The sequence below is a fragment of the Saccoglossus kowalevskii genome, chromosome 19, assembly GCF_978046115.1.
Source record: "Saccoglossus kowalevskii chromosome 19, keSacKowa6.1, whole genome shotgun sequence".
In the NCBI taxonomy this organism is placed as follows: domain Eukaryota; kingdom Metazoa; phylum Hemichordata; class Enteropneusta; family Harrimaniidae; genus Saccoglossus; species Saccoglossus kowalevskii.
In genome coordinates, this window is record NC_140659.1 from 24,741,128 (window position 1) to 24,763,698 (window position 22,571).

General features: G+C 34.0%; 1 protein-coding gene across 1 annotated transcript in view; it reads left to right on the plus strand.

The window, feature by feature from the left end:
* LOC100376151 (wings apart-like protein homolog) overlaps positions 1-22,571 on the plus strand; it is a 35,538-nt gene that overhangs the window by 4,418 nt on the left and 8,549 nt on the right. The window contains exons 2-5 of the mRNA XM_002731451.4: positions 14,835-16,869; positions 18,474-18,521; positions 21,423-21,590; positions 21,964-22,100. Coding sequence (XP_002731497.1) covers positions 14,947-16,869; positions 18,474-18,521; positions 21,423-21,590; positions 21,964-22,100 — 2,276 coding nt within the window. The 5' untranslated portion in view covers positions 14,835-14,946. The remainder of the gene's footprint in view (positions 1-14,834; positions 16,870-18,473; positions 18,522-21,422; positions 21,591-21,963; positions 22,101-22,571) is intronic.

The following is a 22,571-nucleotide window of genomic DNA, read 5'->3' on the forward strand; positions in this document are numbered from 1 at the left end:
CATGGCGGCCATGCGTCCCCTTACGCTGGGGAGCAGATGCTCAGGCAACCAAAATTTCTGATTGACCAGGGATCACATGTGGCTACAGTCATCAACTGTGACCTGTCTGATAATAATTTTGGCCCCGAGGAAGCCAAAGAATGCTCTATTAACTCAGAAATATCAAAAACTCCACACTCTGGTAGAGAGAACCCTATTTCCCCCTACTTGGTGGCACTGCTAAATTGCAGTGCTCCCTCTTGTAATTTTTTTCTAGAAAAACCCTGTGCTGCATATAAATCTGCCATATAAATGCAAGTGTTACTGCATGTTCTTTACAACACCCACATTTCCCACTAAATGATCAGAAAAATATAATTTTAAATTCCTTCTTCGTTAGTTTGTACATGTACACACAATCAGCGACAACGCTGATGATGCTTTAGTCAAAACTAATAATGGTTTGACATTTAGCATAAGCAAGCAAACAAATTCATCCAAGAATGGTGTTACTACTAGCATATCAGTAGACAGTGGTGGTGCAGCTCCAATCAGTACACGATTATGATGGGCATGGTGTACTGGTACTACAATAGTACTGTCTCCATGATAAAACTACCTCAGGGTAGTAATATGGCTCTGTTCTGACTAGATACGAGTTCATAAAGTGACAGGGACAATGCTGTGTGATTTGTTGTCATCTTGATAATCATTTCAGAATTGTTCAGGTTATGTGCTGAGATTTTCAATATACCCCCGGTACATATTGCCTTTCAAATGAAAGTGACAGTGGTGTAAAACATTGTTCACATGTTTTTTCGGGTGAGACTGACCCACATTTTTTTTGTAGGTGATTGGAATTTGTAGTATTCGCCAGAGAATGTTTTAAAGAAAAAAAACTGTAAACACAACACAGTGGTTTAACATATACAATATTGTGAATTGGTGTTTATTACAGTGGATGGAATTGAATTTTAATAAATAACTTGTGGAAAATAAAAGAAGAACGTTTTGAAGGATAAAAGCCAGAGCAAAAATTCAAAAATTCAGTTCAGTTCTATTCAGATCAATACTAAACAGGGGTAACAAAACATTTCTTGCCATGCACATTTGTACATGTATGATGGCGAGATTAAGTTTGCATATCGTAACATTTTTAAAGCGCGTTAGTCGTCGAGCTGCGCATGTGCGACTTTTGTGTTGATAAACATTGATTTTCCCACAATCCAATGCGCTCTTCAAATGGAAATCATGAGGTTTGACCTGAGCGCGACTTGCACTGATTACTGAAGGTGACTCCTTCAATACCTTCCAATCACATGAAAATCGCCTTATTAAAGCTTGGAAACGTGTCAGTTCGTACTCGTTGATCTGCGCAACAGTCAAAGTCGCCATCTTTGTTTATATGAGACCCATATAAGGATATATTTAAGGACACAACATTAATTATTCAAAATGATGATCATTTGAATCATATTACAATGAGTGTATACAACAGTGGAAAGTTTATGATCTAGGGTTTACCCCCAAGAGATGAATAATAGCTCAAGAGAGATGTTCTAGATTTAAGTAGACAGTTTGATTCATCTGGTAAACTGCAATGTACAGTTATTCAATTGAAAGTGGAGCGGGAAGCCTACTCTTGAATGCAAATACTCAGAATTTGATAATTTTCCAATGTACCAGCATTAAAAACTTCTCGATTTTTTTAAACAAGAGAACAGGGGCGCAGTGCACTCATGGTTGTTGTCTTCCATCATTTCAAAAATCTGTGTTTTAAAAACTGTCAACAAATGCAATAATAGATTATATGTGCTACAGAGTAATAATTCTTAAAGTAATAGCCAGCAAGATAAAATACTGCCAAATTGAAAACAGCACAGGGACTCTTATCAGAGATTCTAATCAGGGATTCTACTGACTGATTCTACTAGAAGGGCAATTATTACATGAGTAAATAGTGAGTAAGAAACGGGTATATTCTACTAAGAAAACAGTCAAGTATTGAATAACACCAGATAATCCAGACTTAGCGATTATAAATGTACAACGCAGGTATAAAAGATGTCATCTAGTATGAATTTCATAGGTTTTGTGTTCTAGAGATGTGAATTACAGGTGTATAGTACACATATAGATAAGTATTCATATTTTCAGCAAGGTATTCAGAGTAATGAAAGAAAGAAATAACAAGTTCTATTGTTATTTTACATTCTCGTATTCAAATTAGCAGATTTTACTTATCAGCGAAAATAACTGTTGCATTTACAGTATTACAAACAACCATGTTTCCATATAAAAAAAAGACAAGGATACACAAGGTGGATACAATCAAATAAATTGTAAGATGGTTCTGTAGAATAAATAAGAGACGATGATGTTCCAAAGTCCACAGCAGAGGAGAGACAAAACATCCTGCTGAAGGATAAATTGGTTGTGAACAATAATCCTTGTGATACCCGTAAAATGAAAGAAAAACTCGCACAATGTCATAATAAGGTGAATATGAATATGGGTCCTTTCTTCCAGTGCATTAATTTTGAATAATAACTCATGTACAGTTCAGTGACCATTTTACTGTCCTTTCCGCCCATTTTCACTCATTTTTGCACTTCATGAACTTTTCTGTTTTTGTTTTGGTTACTTGCAATTTAGTGTTGAAAATTAATTGCAAGATGATTGTCGAATCAAAACACATTGATTTGTATCTCTTTGGTATTTGGAACCTAGTTGGGTTTGAACAGCTGAAAAATATAATGATGCTTTTTTTTTTAATTCTGTTCAAAATCAGGATGTTCTTGTTTTGACTAAAACATCGCTTGGTGAAAAAAAATCATGTTCCATATGTGTACATATATGAACTATATGTACTCAAAATATTGAATAAAAACAAATCACACCAGGAGACATTCCATTGGGATTTCATTTTATGAAATCAGACTTAAAAATGGGTATAAAAATTATTGAAAGTAATACAGATTACTTTTTCTGGGTCAAGTTTGAGGGTCAATATTTCAAACATAAAAGAGATATATATCTTGCTGCATGTTATTTTCCTCCAGCATATTCGAGTAGCCAAGAGAATATGATTCGTTTGATATTTTAGAACAATACAGTAGATAACTGAATACAAAGCTAAGAGAGATATTATTGCAAGGGTTCTAAATGCTAGAACTCTTTTGAGATTATGTAGAAAACGATTCATGTAAACAGAATAACTCAATTTCATATTTGCTGTTATCAAAATGATTTATACATTGCAAAAAGACAAATAAGTTTATAAAGAATGATGTTGATGCCGTCGTTGATAATGTAACAAAATTTATAATACTTGATACACGGAGGATGGCAATGAAGGTAAAAATAATTCAAACCAAAAGCGCATGATTTCACCTCATGTCAATTTAAGGAAATAAGTTTTGAAAATGGATAAACTATTGCAAAAGAATCCTTAAAATAATTTGTTATGGGGAAATTATAATCATGTGAAAATTAATTACAAAGAATTTATTAAAACAAAAAAACAAAAAAACGATCAAGCAGTTGTACAATCTAGAAATGTTAGATTCAAAAACTTATTGGAAGTTAATGATCAACTAGAAGTGAATAATAAAATAAAATAAAGGGAAAGAATAGTGTGTGTGATCAAAAAGAGGTTGTTGCAAGCCCTGAAATGAAATGGACTATTTTGGGAAAGTGAAATTTGTTGACTGATAATGAATCCCAAATTCTGAATATTGAGATTAGAGATCATAAAAGCTATATGGAAACTTAAAAACAATAAATTGTGATCTTCCAGAAAAACTAAGTTGTGTGCATACTGACCCACCTTTCTATAGAAGATTCCAGGTAATTTATTGGCATATGCAGATGACATGGTAATCTCCTCACGTTCTGAAAGAGACATTGCAGCAAATTTAACTGTGATATTGTTTATGGAAAAGATGTACACACTGTAGATCATAAGAAATTCTTGGGACTTGAAATTTGGGAATCTGGTAGTGTCAATATTCAAGAAAACCTCAAAAACATAATAATAATAATAATAATAATCTGATGATAGTGTTTTACCATTTGTTTGATAGAATGATGATCATACCAATTTTGCTTTATGGAAGTTATTTAAGAATCACAAATGTCCATTAAATGTTTTGTAAATATTACTTCGGTGTTCATAAAAAGTCATCAAATAAGTATGGAACTTGGTTGTTTCCCACTACATTAAAATGTTAAACAAAATATTTTACATTTTGGGCACGAAATCTTGATATGCAAAAAGGAAGTTTAATCCATGTAGCTCTTAACAGTCATAGTAAATAAGTCATGATACATGTAAACATGGTGTTGCATTCTCAATTACCAAACAATGGTCAGGAAAATGTTAAAAGAACATAGAATAAGCTTGAAACTAAAGATTATATCCAAAAGTAAAATTATATCAGAAATTAAAACCAAAATTATACATTAGTTACTGGCAGAATTACTTAAAGATAAAATAGGAGAAAAAAAACAAGCTACAATTATACAAAACTGCAGCTATAATTATTACTTCAAAAATGTATCAGTTTGAAAAATAATAAATTAACAAATGCTTCAACACAAATTTGAATTTTTTCTCATTCTTTTCTAACTGAAAAAGCTAATATAAAAATATAAATCGTCTACAGAGAAAATGTAAAATGCAATGATTCATTCCGGGATAGAGTACAAATGTACATACTGTTAAGATGTATTACCCATATTTCTAAAATATTAGATTGAAAGTATTGTGTTCTTTTGATGAGAATTTACTTACCTTTGTGCTGGTATGCTAAGAGTACTTCAGTGATTTTTTTGTATTTCACATTGTTTGAAAGATTGGAATGTTAACAATCTATTTCACAAATTGTTTCCAATAATGTAAACAATAAAAGAAAATCTTGAAAACCCAATTAACACTCAATTTGTTATGATATAATTATTGAAGAAAGTTATTTTAGTTCTCAACAATAGCCAACAGAAAGCTCACTAGTGCTTTCCTTAACAAATATTCCAGGCAAACAAAATATTCACACATTTGTATTTTCTTGGTAATTGTTCTTCCATGAATTACTGTAAGACATGTTGAAAAAGCGGCATGCAATTTTAGCGAATTGTGGTAAAATGACATAATAGCGAAATGTTGATTTAGCGAATCTCTCTTGTCATTGTTGATTTCTTTGTTTGGCGGCTATTTTGAATTGATAATAAAGTCATTAGCGAATTCTCTCACTAAATTTGCGAAAAAGACATGTTTTACAGTATGCAAAGTAAAATAATGCAAATAATTATAATTTTGAATACAAGTCTTATTGTTACAGTAGCAATGATTACAAAGTGTATGGTTAGATGTTATTGCATACAATGTATGTCCACCTCAGTCATGTTTTGTACATGTATATATGATTGCAGCCCAGTGGCCAATTCATGCCAATATCTCAATGTTAACACACTTTTTAACATCACAAGTTTTGATTATGACATTAAGTTTGTAGTCCTTGATTGGTCGAAGTTAGAAAACAAGGAATCTGTACTTTGTATCCCGATCTAGTTAAAACTTCACACATGTAATCCATTTCATGATACGGGCTACTTTGGAACCAGAACTCTTTTATGTATAGGCAGATTTTTGTTCAAACTTGGTAGGTACTTTAAACATTATGGGACCAGGATGCACATAACTTTGTTTTTCAAATCAGATTAAAACATTCAGTTTTCTTTTGTGATTTGAATCAAGATAACTAAATCGTGACCATCTTAGTGAAAGCAATTCTGATTCAAAATGGCTGACTGGTTTCAGTTTTGTTTACTATTGCATGACTGGGACTACTTCAAATAGTCTAAAGTACTTTCTTGTAAGTATTGCTTGTAAGATGCTTTCGGCTGTACCACTCAGCATTCTGATTCTGGGCTCTCTCTGGAATTTGCTAGGTAATAGTAAATTTACTAATCAAGAAAAAAAAGTATTAGTAAACTTTGTCTGGAAACTGCGGAGCATTTTCCCGCGACCGAGCACAACGGGGAAGAGAGAAGGAGAGGGAGAGGGAGGTGTCCCATCTGTCGTCCGCCGAAAACAAGAACAGCATGCTGAAAATGGTACTTGCTGGTGCAACTTGAGCTCTAATTTTGTGTGTAATTTCATGACATCAAATTAGGCAGTCTGCTCCACAAAATGTACCATTTATGATGGTACAACAAAACATCACAACAAAATATAATATGTAGACACCAGAACCTTTATTTGAATAACTCAGTATTAATTAAACATATTCATGATAAGCTCACATTGTTAACAGTGGGGAAAATAGTTATCATTCAAAAGTTCACTGCCTAGAACACAAGTCTGTAATAAATTTTCACGGGAAATTTCTCAGAAAAAAACTATGCCAATCAATATTATTATGAAGTACCGTTAAAGTCCTATTATAAACCGCGGTTTATATTACAATGTATCAATTTAAAAATTGGGATCAAAAGCTCAAGTTTGGGGTGCGGTTTCTATTACGTACATATTGCAATCGCTAAATGGGCGTGGTCATTTTTTGTCCACAACACATGCACAAAACAAACAATACACTGTACAATCTCTTGAATAGGCATCGGGGAAGAGTGAAAGGCCTTATTTTGGTTATAAAATAGTCGTTACGAAATGTTGAAAAATTACAGTCAAGCAAAAAAAAATTCAACATGATACAAAAAATACTCGGTATTTTTAATGTAATATGCATTTATTTTTTAATTTTCTTGGTAACGAAAAGTATATTCTAACAGAAGTTTCAAATAAAAACACGAATGCACTGCTTAGTAGCAAATGATCACATAACGGTAGCTTGATCCGGCCATGCTGCGGGTCACAAGTGAATAACTTACTTGTTTTCGAAGTGTTGATATTCGTGATTATTATTTAGTAGTGATTACAATAACGCACGAAAAATAAATTCGTTGAATTGTTATAAGATGCAAGTAAAATTCAACTTAGTTTCCCCGTAAGTGAATGATTTCAGTCACATGTAAACAGCCGATACGATATCCGCCATGTTTTTGAATGCTCACGGGACGTATTATTGATCGGATAGGTCAAGTCGCTAATTAACCAATCAAAATGCTGGATGGTGCCCACGTGTCTAAATTACATAGCTCATTTAAATATGTTAATGACAGTTCAGCGACCTCATGGTGAACACGGAAGAGATTTACCGATAATGTAGTGCGATCTTTTGCCTTTGATTTCCATGGGAAAACGGCATGATTTTTTTTTTAAATCAAAAAATTATTTGTTTTCGAAAAATAAATTATTCTTCAATGCTCAGTTTAACACTTTTACGGTGATAAAAGCTCATTGTCTAAAACTTACGAAACACAGACGTATTCAGAAAGAGTATTGACAGAGGTCGCCGCCAGAACAAAAGCAGTTTCATTGCCTGTCTGACATCTTATCACCGCTGAACAATAAATAGGTGTGAATATTTTTAGCCATGTTGTCGAAACAAATGAATAGGATTAGGAACAATGCCGTTTTGGAACAGCTGGTTGAAACAATGAAGTCAGTCACGGTCTTGTTGAATTGGGGGTGCGGTTAGTAATAGGTACTTTTCAAGTTTTCAATTTCTGTTAAGAACTCTTTAACCCCGAAGCCGGAATTGGGGGTGCGGTTACTATTACGTATGCGGTTTATATTAGGACTTTAACGGTAATCTCCCGTGCTCATCATGCAAACCCGCATGTTGACGTTTATGACGACACAAAATGACTATTTATTTTCATCGAAATTTCTGAATTAAAGTGAAAAAGTAACTAAAGTAACTTTCGGTCTTGTAACTCGATCTCAATGCTAAGAATGCCCGGTAAGAATGTTACACAAATTATAGTATTTTTCGATCGATTCGCTAACATTGTCTCACCTTCCATTAGCTGTGGAATAATAGCCCTATGTTGCCGACCGCATTATTTACGTGACAGACACTGGCCGGCCCATGTTCGACATACAACAACAAAAATAAAAACAAGACGTCTGAATGAAATTGGTAGGGCAAAATTAGATTGTATGTCGCACCAAAGCGCTACGGAACCGCAGCTAACCTTCCATTATTTCTGAAATCATGCTGCAGTACGATCAACTTTCCGTTTCTTGATGCTGTCAGGGTTAGGACACCCATATGTTTCTGGTTCTGAACACGATTTAGCGATTTCTCCATCTCGTCGTGAAAAATACTCGTCGAGCAGTTGTCTGCTCCTTTTTGACGTGGTCTCCATTTTCAATAAATAAACAAATCACGTGTTTGATAAGGGCGACATGAAACCGTTCCATACTTAGAGTAATGTCGCGGGGTATCTTGAAACACATGTCGACTAAACTACGCATGTGCGATGACACCAAAATAACTTTAGAGTGGAAAAATACATTCAATGGCAGTTCCGTGTTGATCGCGATCACCATGTAACAATTGTTGCAATCTTAGAAGTAACGGGACATTGTTTAACTTTAAAATGACAATCACTCAAACCGTAACACGCATGATGATCACAGTCGAGTCTTGACAATTAAATGAGGGCGATTTGCAAGGGTATTTTGTACAAAATGTGTTCGTAAATCCTACTAATAGATATTTATTTTGTTCGTAAATCTCGTCCAAATTTCGTAATTTACGACATTTGCGAGCGACAGCGAGAGCACAGTGATTGGTTAATTAATACCAAGATTGACCTATCATGTCAATTTGTGGGTGAAAAAAATATGCTGGATAACGTTTCGCATCAAGTGTTTGCGTGTGAAAAAAAAAAGTGTTCTTGCATTTATTAACAAACCAACCAATTAATTTGTTACACATTATTATAATTCTGACTGAGTAATTATCAACATTTATAAATTATTTTGTGAAATGCTAAGAAATGCATTGATGTTTGTTTTTATCTGAAACTTGTTCTGTACTTTTCATTGTCAACAACATTAAAGCCTATGTAATTTGCATCAAAATTTTGAGCATTTTTTGTACGGTATCAGGTGGAATCACCAACAATTTTATTTTGCACTCAGCAACTGTTTAGGATATATTTTCGAACCAAATAAAGGCGTTTCATTCGCCAAATACCTAAATTAGAGACGCTTAAAATAGAATAATAATACCTGGTAATAATTTGCTGGGCTTGAACAGAGTTGAGAGGGCACCTATTTCCAAGGTCAGAAATTATAAAATGGTCTTTAGCATATCGTTTTGAAGGGTGAGTTCATTAGACATAAAAGCAATTGCCTGCAAAGTTCAAGTTGTGAATGTTGGCTTTGAATTTAGCCCACCAAATGTTTGAGGCTTATTTGCGGTTATTATAAGATTTTGTAAATCCTCAGTATTATCTCAATAATAGTATCAGTGCTGAGATGAAAATATAGTAATTTGTAATTTTACAGACAGTAGACTGGGTTGCGAGTGTTCCAACCAATATGTACTGAGTGTTGCCTGCTCATGTCAATATCAGAGTTTTTATTAAGATTCTGAGTAATATACTGAGTAGGACTTCAAGCTGCAGTTGTTATTTCCATTATTCTTCCATGAAGCGCTACTCGTATAGTCATAAACTTTTTAAAACAGTATGATCATACTGGGCCTCCACTAACCCTTCATCAGTTACCAGTGGCTAATTGCATTTACATTTGACTACTATAAATTGTGTCATTAAAAAGTAATTTTGAACAATGAATTATTCTGCAAAAATTGTCATCATTTAAATTCATGTAATCACCCACATACATGTAAATTTATCGTCAAGAAAAAATATTGCTTGATATAAGGTGTATGTTGCAGTAGCACATTTCAATTTCTGCTGTATTCATCGTTTTTATTTATGCCTATTCGCAAAGTAGCAAATCCTATTTTAAATTGACCAATAAAAACAATGGTTAGTACTATTTGCCAATGTGGCTAAAACTATTTTTATTTTTAGCAGAAGCCAAGCCATATAAAACCATCTATATTTTACATTTTTTTTTTCAAAATTATACAAATTAAAAGCCATCTATAAAATTAGACAGTCAATATGCATCAATCTCTCACCATGTTTCATATGGACTTAAGCAGTGTTTATGTAATGTTTAGATCAAGCAATTTCTACAGAGTAACTACACCCTATAGCTTAGAATATGATCATAATTGCTGTTGTATTTCCCTTTGTTTTATTTCTGTTTTTGTCAAATTGAAATTTTTGATCGTAAAATTATTAGTGTCGGTAAACTTGCAAACTAAAAAATATATTGATTACAAGCAATATCATCTAAATTCAGATCAGTTTCTCGATTATTTGCCCATATTGAGGCATATCACTTTTCAAATGAGCTGCATTCTACCCTAGATACATATAATGTCATAATATTGAAAAAGATCTATCTTTCAGAAGGCAGATATCCTAATCCTATATATACATTGAATACATATATTATGTAGTTACATGTACCTGTTACATTTACTTGTATGAAATGCAAATACATGTATACATGTCTGAGTTTATACATATACTATATGTATATTTTGTACATGTACTTGATCTGTATTCATAGTAAAGGTGCATATCCTACTTTGTAATATCATAGTAAAGCCATATGCTTTTCAAATAAAAAGAAACACTAAGTCTATTTGCATATTGTGTATTCTGGATAGGTTGAACAATATGTAGTGACTTATTATAATTAACTCGGTTCCTGAGAGACTATCAGCAGACTGCCTTGAATGTATATATGCTACAGTACTTAAGAGTTTTACTTAACATTTAGCGAGTATAGCTTTAAGCCAGTTTAAGTATGTTTAAGTACCTAATTAAGTATGTTTCATATTAGTACCATACATATGTCACCAAAAATAATATAGACAGCTTGGAAGTTAAGTTGCACTGGACTGTACTGTAAATATTTTGTAGAAGTTAGCAAAAATTGAAATTTGCAGTGTTGTACATGAATCTGAAATATTTGTAATTTTTTATTGGCTTATTATCAATATTATTTATATAGCGCACTACACTACACTGCGTCTCAGAGCACTTTACAAAGTTGAAATGGCAATAGAAAAGGGATTGTGAAATGACAATAAAATAACAATGGGATTAAAAAAGAATTTTGTAAGTTAAAATGATAGTAAGATTGCATTAATAACATTGGTTATAAAGGAATGTTTTCAAATGACTTTTAAAAGTAGCTGTTGATGAGCATGAACGTAATGACTGAGGAAGATCGTTCCATGAAATCAGAGCAGTAATCAAAAATGTCAGTCGGCCATACGTTTCCTTTATAGTACAATGGTATCTTGACTGCTCACTAATGACCTGAGAGTATGTGGCAGTTCATACATGTATGATGTCACAATGGATTTAAGATATTTGCCTTGGATAATAGTTTGTATTTGATACGATACGATATATTCTCGCCCTGTGACTGAGTTGAGTTGGTAATTGACTTTTGCACACAAAAAAACATAACTAAAACATTTGCCTTAGTAGGAAGCCCAGATTACGAGAAATTATCTGACAGTGTTGTATTTCAATACTCAATGTGAAGTTAACATTTTTCCCAATATTCCTGGCAGGCTTTTTATCAGATACAGTGTATAGCAAGTTTCTTTATACAGTAGTGTTATATACTTGTATGTATTATATATTGTATTCACCAAAGATTGTTTTGACAAAAAATAAATTTCATTGTTCAGTGAGAGCACTTGTCTGACATACCAGTAGTAGTAGTTATAAAATCACAGTATTGTACTGACTGTTTAAGTGTTTTCAATTACTTTTTTGTTCATTTAGAAAAACTCTCAAATCTAACTATCTCCTTGCATTGGTACAACTGTATGTATTGTAAGTAGGTGTATATTCTGACGATACATGTAGCCTAGAAATAAAGTTTACATGTATACTGTATCAAGGCTCAAAATTAATCGTAGCCCAAAGCACACAGACTACCAGTGTTTGTGCCAAGACAACCATTTTCCAAAAGTACATGTAGTAGCGAGCCCAACTGGACTATTAGAAATTTTTAAAAAATTTTAAATATTTCTCCATTGGTTTGTTATATACAAAGTGAGTTGGTTATTTCCATGTATCGCGTTCTTGTACATGTATTCCCAATCGTGTTCTAGTACCAAACCACTGACCGACTATATTGAGACCTTTGAAATTGATAGCCCACTTAGGATCCCAAGAAAAATGTTATTCTCCAGCCCTGCTAATATACACACTGACATGTGTTGTATGGGAGTAAAGTAATCAGTCACCCATAGCATGTTATGTTCTCTTGGAAGAAATTCCAAGGGGGTTGGACATTGTCAAAAGACTGTTCTTGGTTGACTGCGAGATCCCCTGTTACATGTCAAATCCAATGTAAAAACTGAACAAACAAAAGTTATAGCATTGTTGTGACGTCAAAACTTTGCGTAGAATTTGACAAATGCGGAATAATTTTTTTGCTATTTGTCTAGAATACACCTTTTATTCTATCAATTATAATTGTTTACTTTTCAATGTGGAAAGTATTGAAGACAAAACAAATAGCACCAACAATTTTCCAATGAAATTGATGTTTTTGCCAGCCATTCCACCTGAAAATGGTTGTGTCCAGGGGTGTTTACTTTTCAATGTGGAAAGTATCAAAGACAAAACAAATAGCACCAACAATTTTCCAATGAAATTGATGTTTTTGCCAGCCATTCCACCTGAAAATGGTTGTGTCCAGGGGTGTTTACTTTTCAATGTGGAAAGTATCGAAGACAAAACAAATAGCGCCAACAATATTCCAATAAAATTGATGTTTTTGCCAGCCATTCCACCTGAAAATGGTTGTGTCCAGGGGTGTTTACTTTTCAATGTGGAAAGTATCGAAGACAAAACAAATAGCGCCAACAATATTCCAATAAAATTGATGTTTTTGCCAGCCATTCCACCTGAAAATGGTTGTGTCCAGGGGTGTTTACTTTTCAATGTGGAAAGTATCAAAGACAAAACAAATAGCACCAACAATTTTCCAATGAAATTGATGTTTTTGCCAGCCATTCCACCTGAAAATGGTTGTGTCCAGGGGTGTTTACTTTTCAATGTGGAAAGTATCGAAGACAAAACAAATAGCGCCAACAATATTCCAATAAAATTGATGTTTTTGCCAGCCATTCCACCTGAAAATGGTTGTGTCCAGGGGTGTTTACTTTTCAATGTGGAAAGTATCAAAGACAAAACAAATAGCGCCAACAATATTCCAATAAAATTGATGTTTTTGCCAGCCATTCCACCTGAAAATGGTTGTGTCCAGGGGTGTTTACTTTTCAATGTGGAAAGTATCAAAGACAAAACAAATAGCATCAACAATGTTCCAATAAAATTGATGTTTTCGCCAGCCATTCCACCTGAAAATGGTTGTGTCCAGGGGTGTTTACTTTTCAATGTGGAAAGTATCAAAGACAAAACAAATAGCACCAACAATGTTCCAATAAAATTGATGTTTTTGCCAGCCATTCCACCTGAAAATGGTTGTGTCCAGGGGTGTTTAGTGGAAAGTATCAAAGACAAAACAAATACCGCCAACAATTTTCAAATAAAATTGATGTTTTTGCCAGCCATTCCACCTGAAAATGGTTGTGTCCAGGGGTGTTTACTTTTCAATGTGGAAAGTATCAAAGACAAAACAAATAGCGCCAGCAATGTTCCAATAAAATTGATGATTTTGCCAGCCATTCCACCTGAAAATGGTTGTGTCCAGGGGTGTTTGCTTTTCAATATGGAAAGTATCAAAAACAAAACAAATAGCACCAGCAATGCTCAATAAAATTTATGTTTTTGCCAGCCTTTCCACTTGAAAATGGTTGTGTTCAGGGGTGTTTGCTTTTCAATGTGGAATGTATCAAAGACAAAACAAATAGCGCCAGCAATGTTCCAATAAAATTGATGTTTTTGCCAGCCATTCCACCTGAAGGAGAGACTTTAATTTTGAATTGCCTCTTTTATTTTAAAGGAGACTTCTTTCTTTGTTCATTGTTTTCTAATAATCATTGTTACATAGCAGACATGCCAATACATGTACATGCACACATGCAGGCCCAAGATTCGTTTATACCTGGCAACCTTGAATGAAACACAGGGAAATAAGCAACTACTGTCTCACCCATCATTGGTCGCAGCATTCATTATATAGTGTGGTGAAGTGAGAGAAATTATTATCATTTATTTGCTGTTAGTCTTACTGCAAAGGTTTCCGCTCTAGAAATGAGGTTGAAATAATTGAGATACAATGTATGTGCCATACATGTAGTTGAATTTTTTAGTATCTGAATTAGGAACTGATTCAAAAGAAAGTGAGTAAAACAAACCAGTGCAAATTAAATCACTTCGCAGTATAAAAGTTCTCTTTTAGAAGTACATATTCTTCATCTAAATGACCAAGTAGAACAAATTCTACCAAAACAAACATTTTTTGCTTGCATGTACCTGTAGTGTACATTTAATGTATATAGAGAGAATACATATAATGCTATGCTGCTGAAACCATCACGATATTAGATTTGGGGGGCCTGGTATTCTATTCTTTCTGCTCGACCTGTGTTTAATAATTTCATATTAAAATATCTCACTGTGACTCATGTGAAATATTAGCTGCTACACTATTACACAAATTTGCTACAGTGAAAATAAGACTAATACAAATATATCAACTAACTAAATAATAATTAATAAATACTAAAAATAACTGTTTTAAAAGCAATTTATTCTGATTACTTTATAATGTAGAATTGAAGGATTATATATACAAGTATATCTTTACATTGTTCTTTCAAGTCTTGGTCCCTTAATTGTTTCATTTTATTTTTCATTTCCAGATACATCAAGTACTTTGTATGATTGAAGACGTCACAAAGACACTCAACTCATTCGTATTTTGGATTTTTAATGAAACAATTTGATTTTTTAATGTGAGAAACACTTCGCAAGATGCCAAGGTACGGGACCAAAACGTACAGCCGTAAAGGCAAGGACTCAGTTACCAGTAACGATTTTGATGACATATTCACTGAAAGCGGCAAAAAAGGTAATATGCCGACAAAAACTGCATCTACACACCAGCGATGGGGTAATATGACATATACAAGCAGTCGTTTGACGAGAAAAACTGCTTCGGAAATGCAAGCAAGAGAGGAACAGCCCCAGCCAATGGTGTCTCCGAAACGGAGGCGACTCACTGATGATTCAGGAGACCCCTTCAGCTTTGAGAGTGATGATGAAAGAGTGTCACCTAGGAGGAAGAACAGACAACCCCCTCCAGAGAGCCCTCAAAGAAGAAGTCAGATGATGAGCGATAAAAGTAAAGTGCTAACCAATCTTAAGCAAGGTCTACGTTCTAGCGCTGAGAATACAAAAATTAATCTCACAACTTCAATTCACAAGGTGGAAAAAGAGATCGTCACCAGCAAAGCCAAAGCATCAAGTTCAAAACCAAAACCGCCTGCTAAAGTTGCTGAGCTGAGATCCAAAAATATTGATTCAAAGTCAAAGGTTGTACTTGCCGACGCAAAATCAAAGAGTATGGATTTAAATGTGCGACCCACTGACCCAAGGTCAAAGGTATTGGATACAAAGCTGAAGGTTGTGGATAAAAAAGTTGATGTGTCAGCAAAGATCATGGAAACAAAGGCGAAAGTTTTGGATAAAAAATTCAAACCTGCTGACTCAGGCTTAAACGTTGTAGAGACATTGTCTAAATTTATCGGGGAAAAATCTACGAGTGATGTCACATCCAAGACACTTGGCAATAAGCTTTTACATTCTTCAAAAGAAGCAGTGTCACTCAGTATCGAAACAAAGGTTGGGGAGACCAATTCTAAAAGACTGGATTCAAAATCAAAAACAAAATCAGAGCTTATTAACAAGTTTTCTTCAAAGCACAAGTTTGTTGCTAGTAATAAATGCGTTTCCAACTCTAACAGTTATGATCTTATAACCATTCCCATGGAATCTATTATCTCAGTGAAGCCCAAGAGACAGGTTACTCTTGATAGATTTACACACAAGCCAGCCAAAGAACTGGACGGCATTAGGACCCAAGAGGAGCATGCCTATGCACAGAAATCGCCACCAAAAGAGAAAACACAGGGTATAATGCACCTTATGGAGGAAGAACATGCATATGCACAAAAGCCACTGCCAAATAAAATGGAAGAGGAACATGCATATGCCCAAAGACCACAGAAACAGTGTATTATATTAAATCCAACAGATTACAGGACTAATTCTCATGCAAAAGCCAACTCCAAGCAAGTGAACAGCAATTCTATGGCTAAAACAAATTCTCAGAAATCAAGTTCTGGACTTAAAACTCTTTCTAATCCTGGTTCCAAAACTTCAACACATTCTGTGACTACAGTGAAAACGACGATGACTAAAAGTCTGCCACGGACCAGCTCTGCACCTTCTATGTCATCATTAACATCAGCCAGTCATAACTCAGGGAAAGATGCGTACGATTTTGATGATGCTGATGACGACTTTGTCGGAACTGTCAAGCGAGTGAAAGTAATGAAAACTTACAGCAGGCATGGGTCATCATCGTCACTGAAGCTTTCTGGAAATGCAGGGGGAAGTCAAATACTTGCGTCATCACAAACCAGCACAGGAAGTACGGCACTGTCCCCGTCCCCGTCATCCTCACAGTCATCCACACAGTCATCAACACAGGATACGTATAAATTTGATGACTCAGATGACAGCGATACGTGTATACCAAGTTCCAGTGCCGATGAGCAAATTATTAGAAAGGTCCGGCCTATGAGGACAAATCGATTCAATACGTTCACATCCTCCATATCAGGTAGTAAAATAAAGAAGAATTTAACTGAGCAAAAACCAAGTCCAAAAAAGGTAAGAAATACAGTTACTCATCAATATATATCCGCTATAATTTTTTTTTTATTCAATCAGAATGGTTAAGAGTACATGAAAATCACTGACTCACTTGCCTAAAGAACCCTATAACAATATTTTTATGTCTTGTTATGAAATTAAAAAGTACCACTGTACCTTACAGTAATTCTGGTAAATCTGTTAAAACCAAAATCATTTTTAGATATTTTTTTTTTTAAATTGTGCATTTATTTTTATTTTTATCATGAAAAATGAACAAAACCTGTTACGTGCCCAGTTTTAACAAACATGAATATTTTTTTTTCTGGGCCTTACAGAGTACACTGCTATTGTAGTACAATCTTTTAACTGCCAAATTGTTTGCAGTTGTTCATGCATTATGCAATTCTCTCAGACTTCACAATATATTGTTGGTACATAAAATGTATACTGTGGAAGCATAGAAAAATAGATCTTTGCAGTAAAACGGTTATTTAAAGACACTTGTTATATATAAATATATATATTATTTTTCTATATCTTATTGTATTGACTGTTTGATTTATTTCTCTAATTTAACCATCGTTAATGTACATATTAACTGCTATGTTTGACATAACATGTACATGTATGTTGACATGAAATCTGAATACATGCTTTTCATGGCTCGAAATTAACTAGGCTCAAGATGCACAGACTACCAAATCTTGTCCTAGGGCTACCATTTACCTAAAATAGTATTACAAATTTTACAAAATTATTCATACTTTAAATTTTAGGTAAACCAATTTGTCACCAAATTTTGGGTGTCCAATACAAATTGAAATTGAAACTTTTCTGTATGGCTGTAAGTTGCTACTAAACTTGATATAAATGGTGGCAGAGCAGAGTTCTAAAAATTGTGTAATTTCGAGCTCTGTGTTTATACCACGCCCACCTTGTTTTTATATGCTCATTAAGGCGTATTGTGTGTATATTTTTAAAGATATTGGTAAAATTTGTCTTGAAATTGTTTTTTTCTTTTTGTGGACAGTAACTCTGATCATCTTGAAAGTATTATCAATTTGAACATGCCATCGGCCATTTTTCAGGCACGTTTTGGGTCAATTATATTCTAACTTTGTAATGATATCACTCTTAGTTGGTTACTAATTTGTAGTCATATTGTTTACATATATACATGTATATATTCATAGCGTGCGCTCTAAGCCGATATGGCCTACCACTGATGCACAAAGATTTGATGTGACGCAATTAGTTGTGCTAATGATGCAACACAAAATTGTACATTAATATTGTGATCTTGAAAAAAATCTTACTATTAAATTTGTATTCATGTTTTTTAAACAAAACAAGTGTGAAAAAAAAGGAAATCAGGGGGCACAACATTTTTGTTTGTGCCTTAAGTCACCTATACAGTTGCATACAATTTCATTTTTTTTTTCATGATAACCATCCGGCCAAGCAGTCAATAAGCTTGATTTTCGGGATTTCATTTTAGCTCAAAATTTCACCAAAATCAGTCATGTTTGAGTTTACACTGCATTGCCCCATGCACAGCTCTGAATGGAGGTTATTTACTTACCACATTTTATGTTTACTTTGGGTTTGATTATTTACAGACTCCAACGAAAGCTGTTTACAATGCTAGACCATGGCAGGCTAACACAGTAAGTCAAATATATTATTAAGCTGCTTGTTTGTGGTACATTATATTACTAAGAAAACTAAGATAGTAAATATTTTATCGCTATATACTGTAAAATACTTTATTTTCGCTTGGAATTTATTTTTGCTATTTTCGCTGAAGGAATGATTTAATGAAAATAAAATCAGGCAAATGTACTTTTTTCATATATTTTACATTGAAAATAAATTCAATACAAAACACCTAAAATGTCTTTTCAGCGAAAATTAATTCCAGCTAAAATAAAGTATTCTACAGTATATGTGGTATGGTCGAGAAACTGGAAGTACATTGTGTCTGTCTGGGCTTGAACTTGACATAGGCATCAAGGGCAATTGCTTTGGTGCCCAAAGAGTTTGCCTTGTACCCTTGATAAACAGATTTTTCCCTATCCTATCCTATTCATATACGCTGTAGCATTTTTATTAAATATTGCTTTAAAATTGGGTGCCCTCTGTACTTGAGATGTTTTTATTGCTCTCATAGCCACATGATATGCTTTGATTTTAATGTACATTTATGTGTTTGTAGTTCAAGTTCATCGTAATTCAATTCTTGATATCTCAAAAAAACACATGTCTGTTCAGTTTTGGCAGCAATCACATAATTTTAGAATTAATTTGTTTTCAATGAAGATACTAATCACTGAATTACTGTTCTTTGTTTACTGAGTAATTGTATTAGGTTGTACCCAATAATAATAATAATGTTTTTATTGCATACTTAGAAATAACATTTTCTTTTGATTAATAGCACTATGTATATAAAATTAATATAATAGTGAAAGAGAGTAAGTCAGTATTACAAATCAAGAGAATGCTCATTTCTTAAAATTTCGTGAATAAAATCACCTCATAGCTTAAAGCGCGAGGGGGGGGTGGATGATCGTCACCTGCGCACACACGAGAATTGAGTCCCAAGCGACGATAATGCTGAAAAGGCAAAGGCTCATGGGTGGACACTTGTTTGTAAACAATGACACGCTATGGCCATCTGACGCATGAGCAGGTGACAACTCCCCCGCTTTAATTGTATTTTTGTCACCACTTTTCATTAAATAAATGAATTTCTGCAGATTAGTGATGATTTCTTTTGGGAATATAATATTGGAGTGTTTCTTTTCTGTCTATTTGGTATTTTGGACATACCAAAATGAAGTGTACATGTATGTTTACAAATCCTATTTCCTGTTTTTGGATGGGTGTGTTTTCCTTTTTCAATGGCTTAACTGTGATTACTTGTTCTGAATCTAGTTACAGAAATTCTCTTATTTGTATGTAGTCTTTAAAATTGTTATTGATTTTAGTGTATGTTCTAAATTTTATACTTTGCTGTGACAGTGGAGAGGTTATATTTTGTAACACTCTCTGGTCATTTAATGCTACTTTTGCATAATTATTTAGTGGCATATTTACCGGTATTAATCATGATCAAAATTTGATCATGTTTATTTTAAAATCGACTATCAAAGGGATTTCTCCTATTTCACTCCAAGATGCATTATTTGCTGTGTATAGTTAATATCTAGCAATACTTTAATAAATTTAAGATGAATTTTCTGTTTTGTTTTTTTCCTATTTATATGTATTACATGTATTACTTATATTTTCCATCCCCCAAATTTCAGATCCGTAAAAGAATTGGTTTAATACATGTATTAAAAAAATGAATATATAATGGAAATCTGTTTCTTTTGGCAATGACTTTTTTAGCACATACATTGCTTTGATAGCTTTATCTCTAGCCTCAGAGAATCTTCCATTTCATTGAAAGATTATCCCAACATAGTTGTATGAGTTCACACAAAGTTTTACTTTTTGGTTTGCCACAATGCAAATTTCTTTGCCAAACTTTTCCCATGATGCAATGCAGAAAACTGGGGGGGGGGGTCACACCCATTTGTATTCAAGATACCTTATTTGCTCTACTAAACAATTAATTACATTTGTTATAAACTGAATAATTCAAATATTACTTCTTTTGGCCATAGACACAGTTGATGTTCACAGAGGCACATACTAATGGAACAAATACAATTCTGAGAATTCTACCTCCATCAAGTGATTATTTATTCATCTTACCCCAAGGCAGCAACTTATGATTCTTTTCACTATACATTGTTACTATATATATATTTGTAGTATACGGATGCTAACCTGATTTCACAGAATATTACCTACCTAGTGCCCAATGACAGTTTTAGAGAGAAAAAATATGAAACATACTCCTGTTTAATCGAGTGACACAGCCTTCAACCGCTAAGTGTGCACATCATCATCATGTTGATTCCATAAAAATATCTATCACAAGTTAGCTGGCTAGTTAGTAATTATCTTACTAGCTAAAAGGACAATAGTTATTAATCTACTTTCAATATAATTTCAGAGGTTTCACAAACACTTAATAGCAGGCCATCATCCAGTAACAACAGGCCAGTAAATAAATAAAAAGGCTCTCGGCAGTGTGGAGCGCTGCAGCGAGGCCGACGTAGGCAGTCAGGGGAGAAAGTAGATGGCCAATTTGGGTTTGTAGCTGGCCATATTAACGAAACCCCAGAATTTAAACCCAACAACTGGTCAATGGTAGTATAGTGGCATACCTACCTGGGGTTGAACAGCAAAAATTGATTGACCCCCACCTTGAGTGAATGTACCAAAGACTCAAAGGGGAGGCTAAATCTGAGATTCATTCACCAACAAATATGTTTTTTTAAGGAACCTTGGTTAAGATTCATAGGTGCTTGTGTATGACCAGACCTGGTTGACACAAGGATAGGGCATTAAATTACCATAATGCATGTTTAGACATGCATTTATAATGTATTTACCTCATCGGCATCTGTTAATAGCCAGTTCACAACTTTTAATGGTTTCTTTCTTTACAGAAAACTGTAACAGAAAACGATTCGGAAGATGAAGAGGACACCTTGTCGGAACTAAATAATCCAGTGCCATCGACATCGAGTCCAGGTCTTGTGAGATCGGTATCCTATCCAACAAAGCTGTATGATGATGCTGTCACATCAATTAAGTGCAATAAGCAAGCAAAACCAGTAAGTATATCCTGTGTCAGAATAATTGAAATATTGTATTCTTTAGGACCCCAGTAAAATATTGACTGACTATGTGTCTTTAGGACTCTAGTGAAATCTTCACAGTGAACTCTGTTGTTCTAGTTATATCAGTTATTCCATGTTGCACCTTACCACAGATTTGGCACCTTCTTCAATGTACACCACTGAAATTGTAACAGTGGACTAACTAACAATCCCAAAATAGACATATAACATTGGCCAATAATTGAACTACCATTAGAATTGTTATTAAAATTGCTCAAAACAGAATTGAAGGCAGGATTATGTGTAAGCCTGGTTCACTAATTTAGATCCATGTAAGATCAGCTCAATCTTTTTTTTTTATACATAGCTATATACAGTTGTGAAGCATGTGAAACAGGCACATCAGTGCCAGGAAATTGGAGAAAGCCAGCAGTTTATTGACGATATAGAATATCTACTGGATGGTCTAAATGATACGGAAACCATGGCAACAAGATGCCTTAGGTAAGAATGAAAAGATTATGACACATGGTTTCTGTGCTGTGTATTTGATTTCATCCAAAATTCCTGTTTGTTATAAGTATACAGCATCATAAAAAGGTCAATGGTGGCATTTGTTGCACATATTTCTGGAAAAAGAAAGAAATATTAATGGTCAGTTCACTTCTGTATTCAGTCACCTGTTATCAATTTGACCTTTCAATCATCGCTTTTGGCCAGTTTGACCTTTCAAACACTTTTGACCAGTTTGATTATTCAATCACTTTTGGCCAGTTTGACCATTCAATCATCTTCGCCCAGTTTGACCTTTAAATCACCTTTGGCCAGTTTGACCTTTAAATCATCTTTGGCCAGTTTGACCTTTAAATCACCTTTGGCCAGTTTGACCTTTAAATCACCTTTGGCCAGTTTGACCTTTAAATCACCTTTGGCCAGTTTGACCTTTAAATCACCTTTGGCTAGCTTGACCTTTAA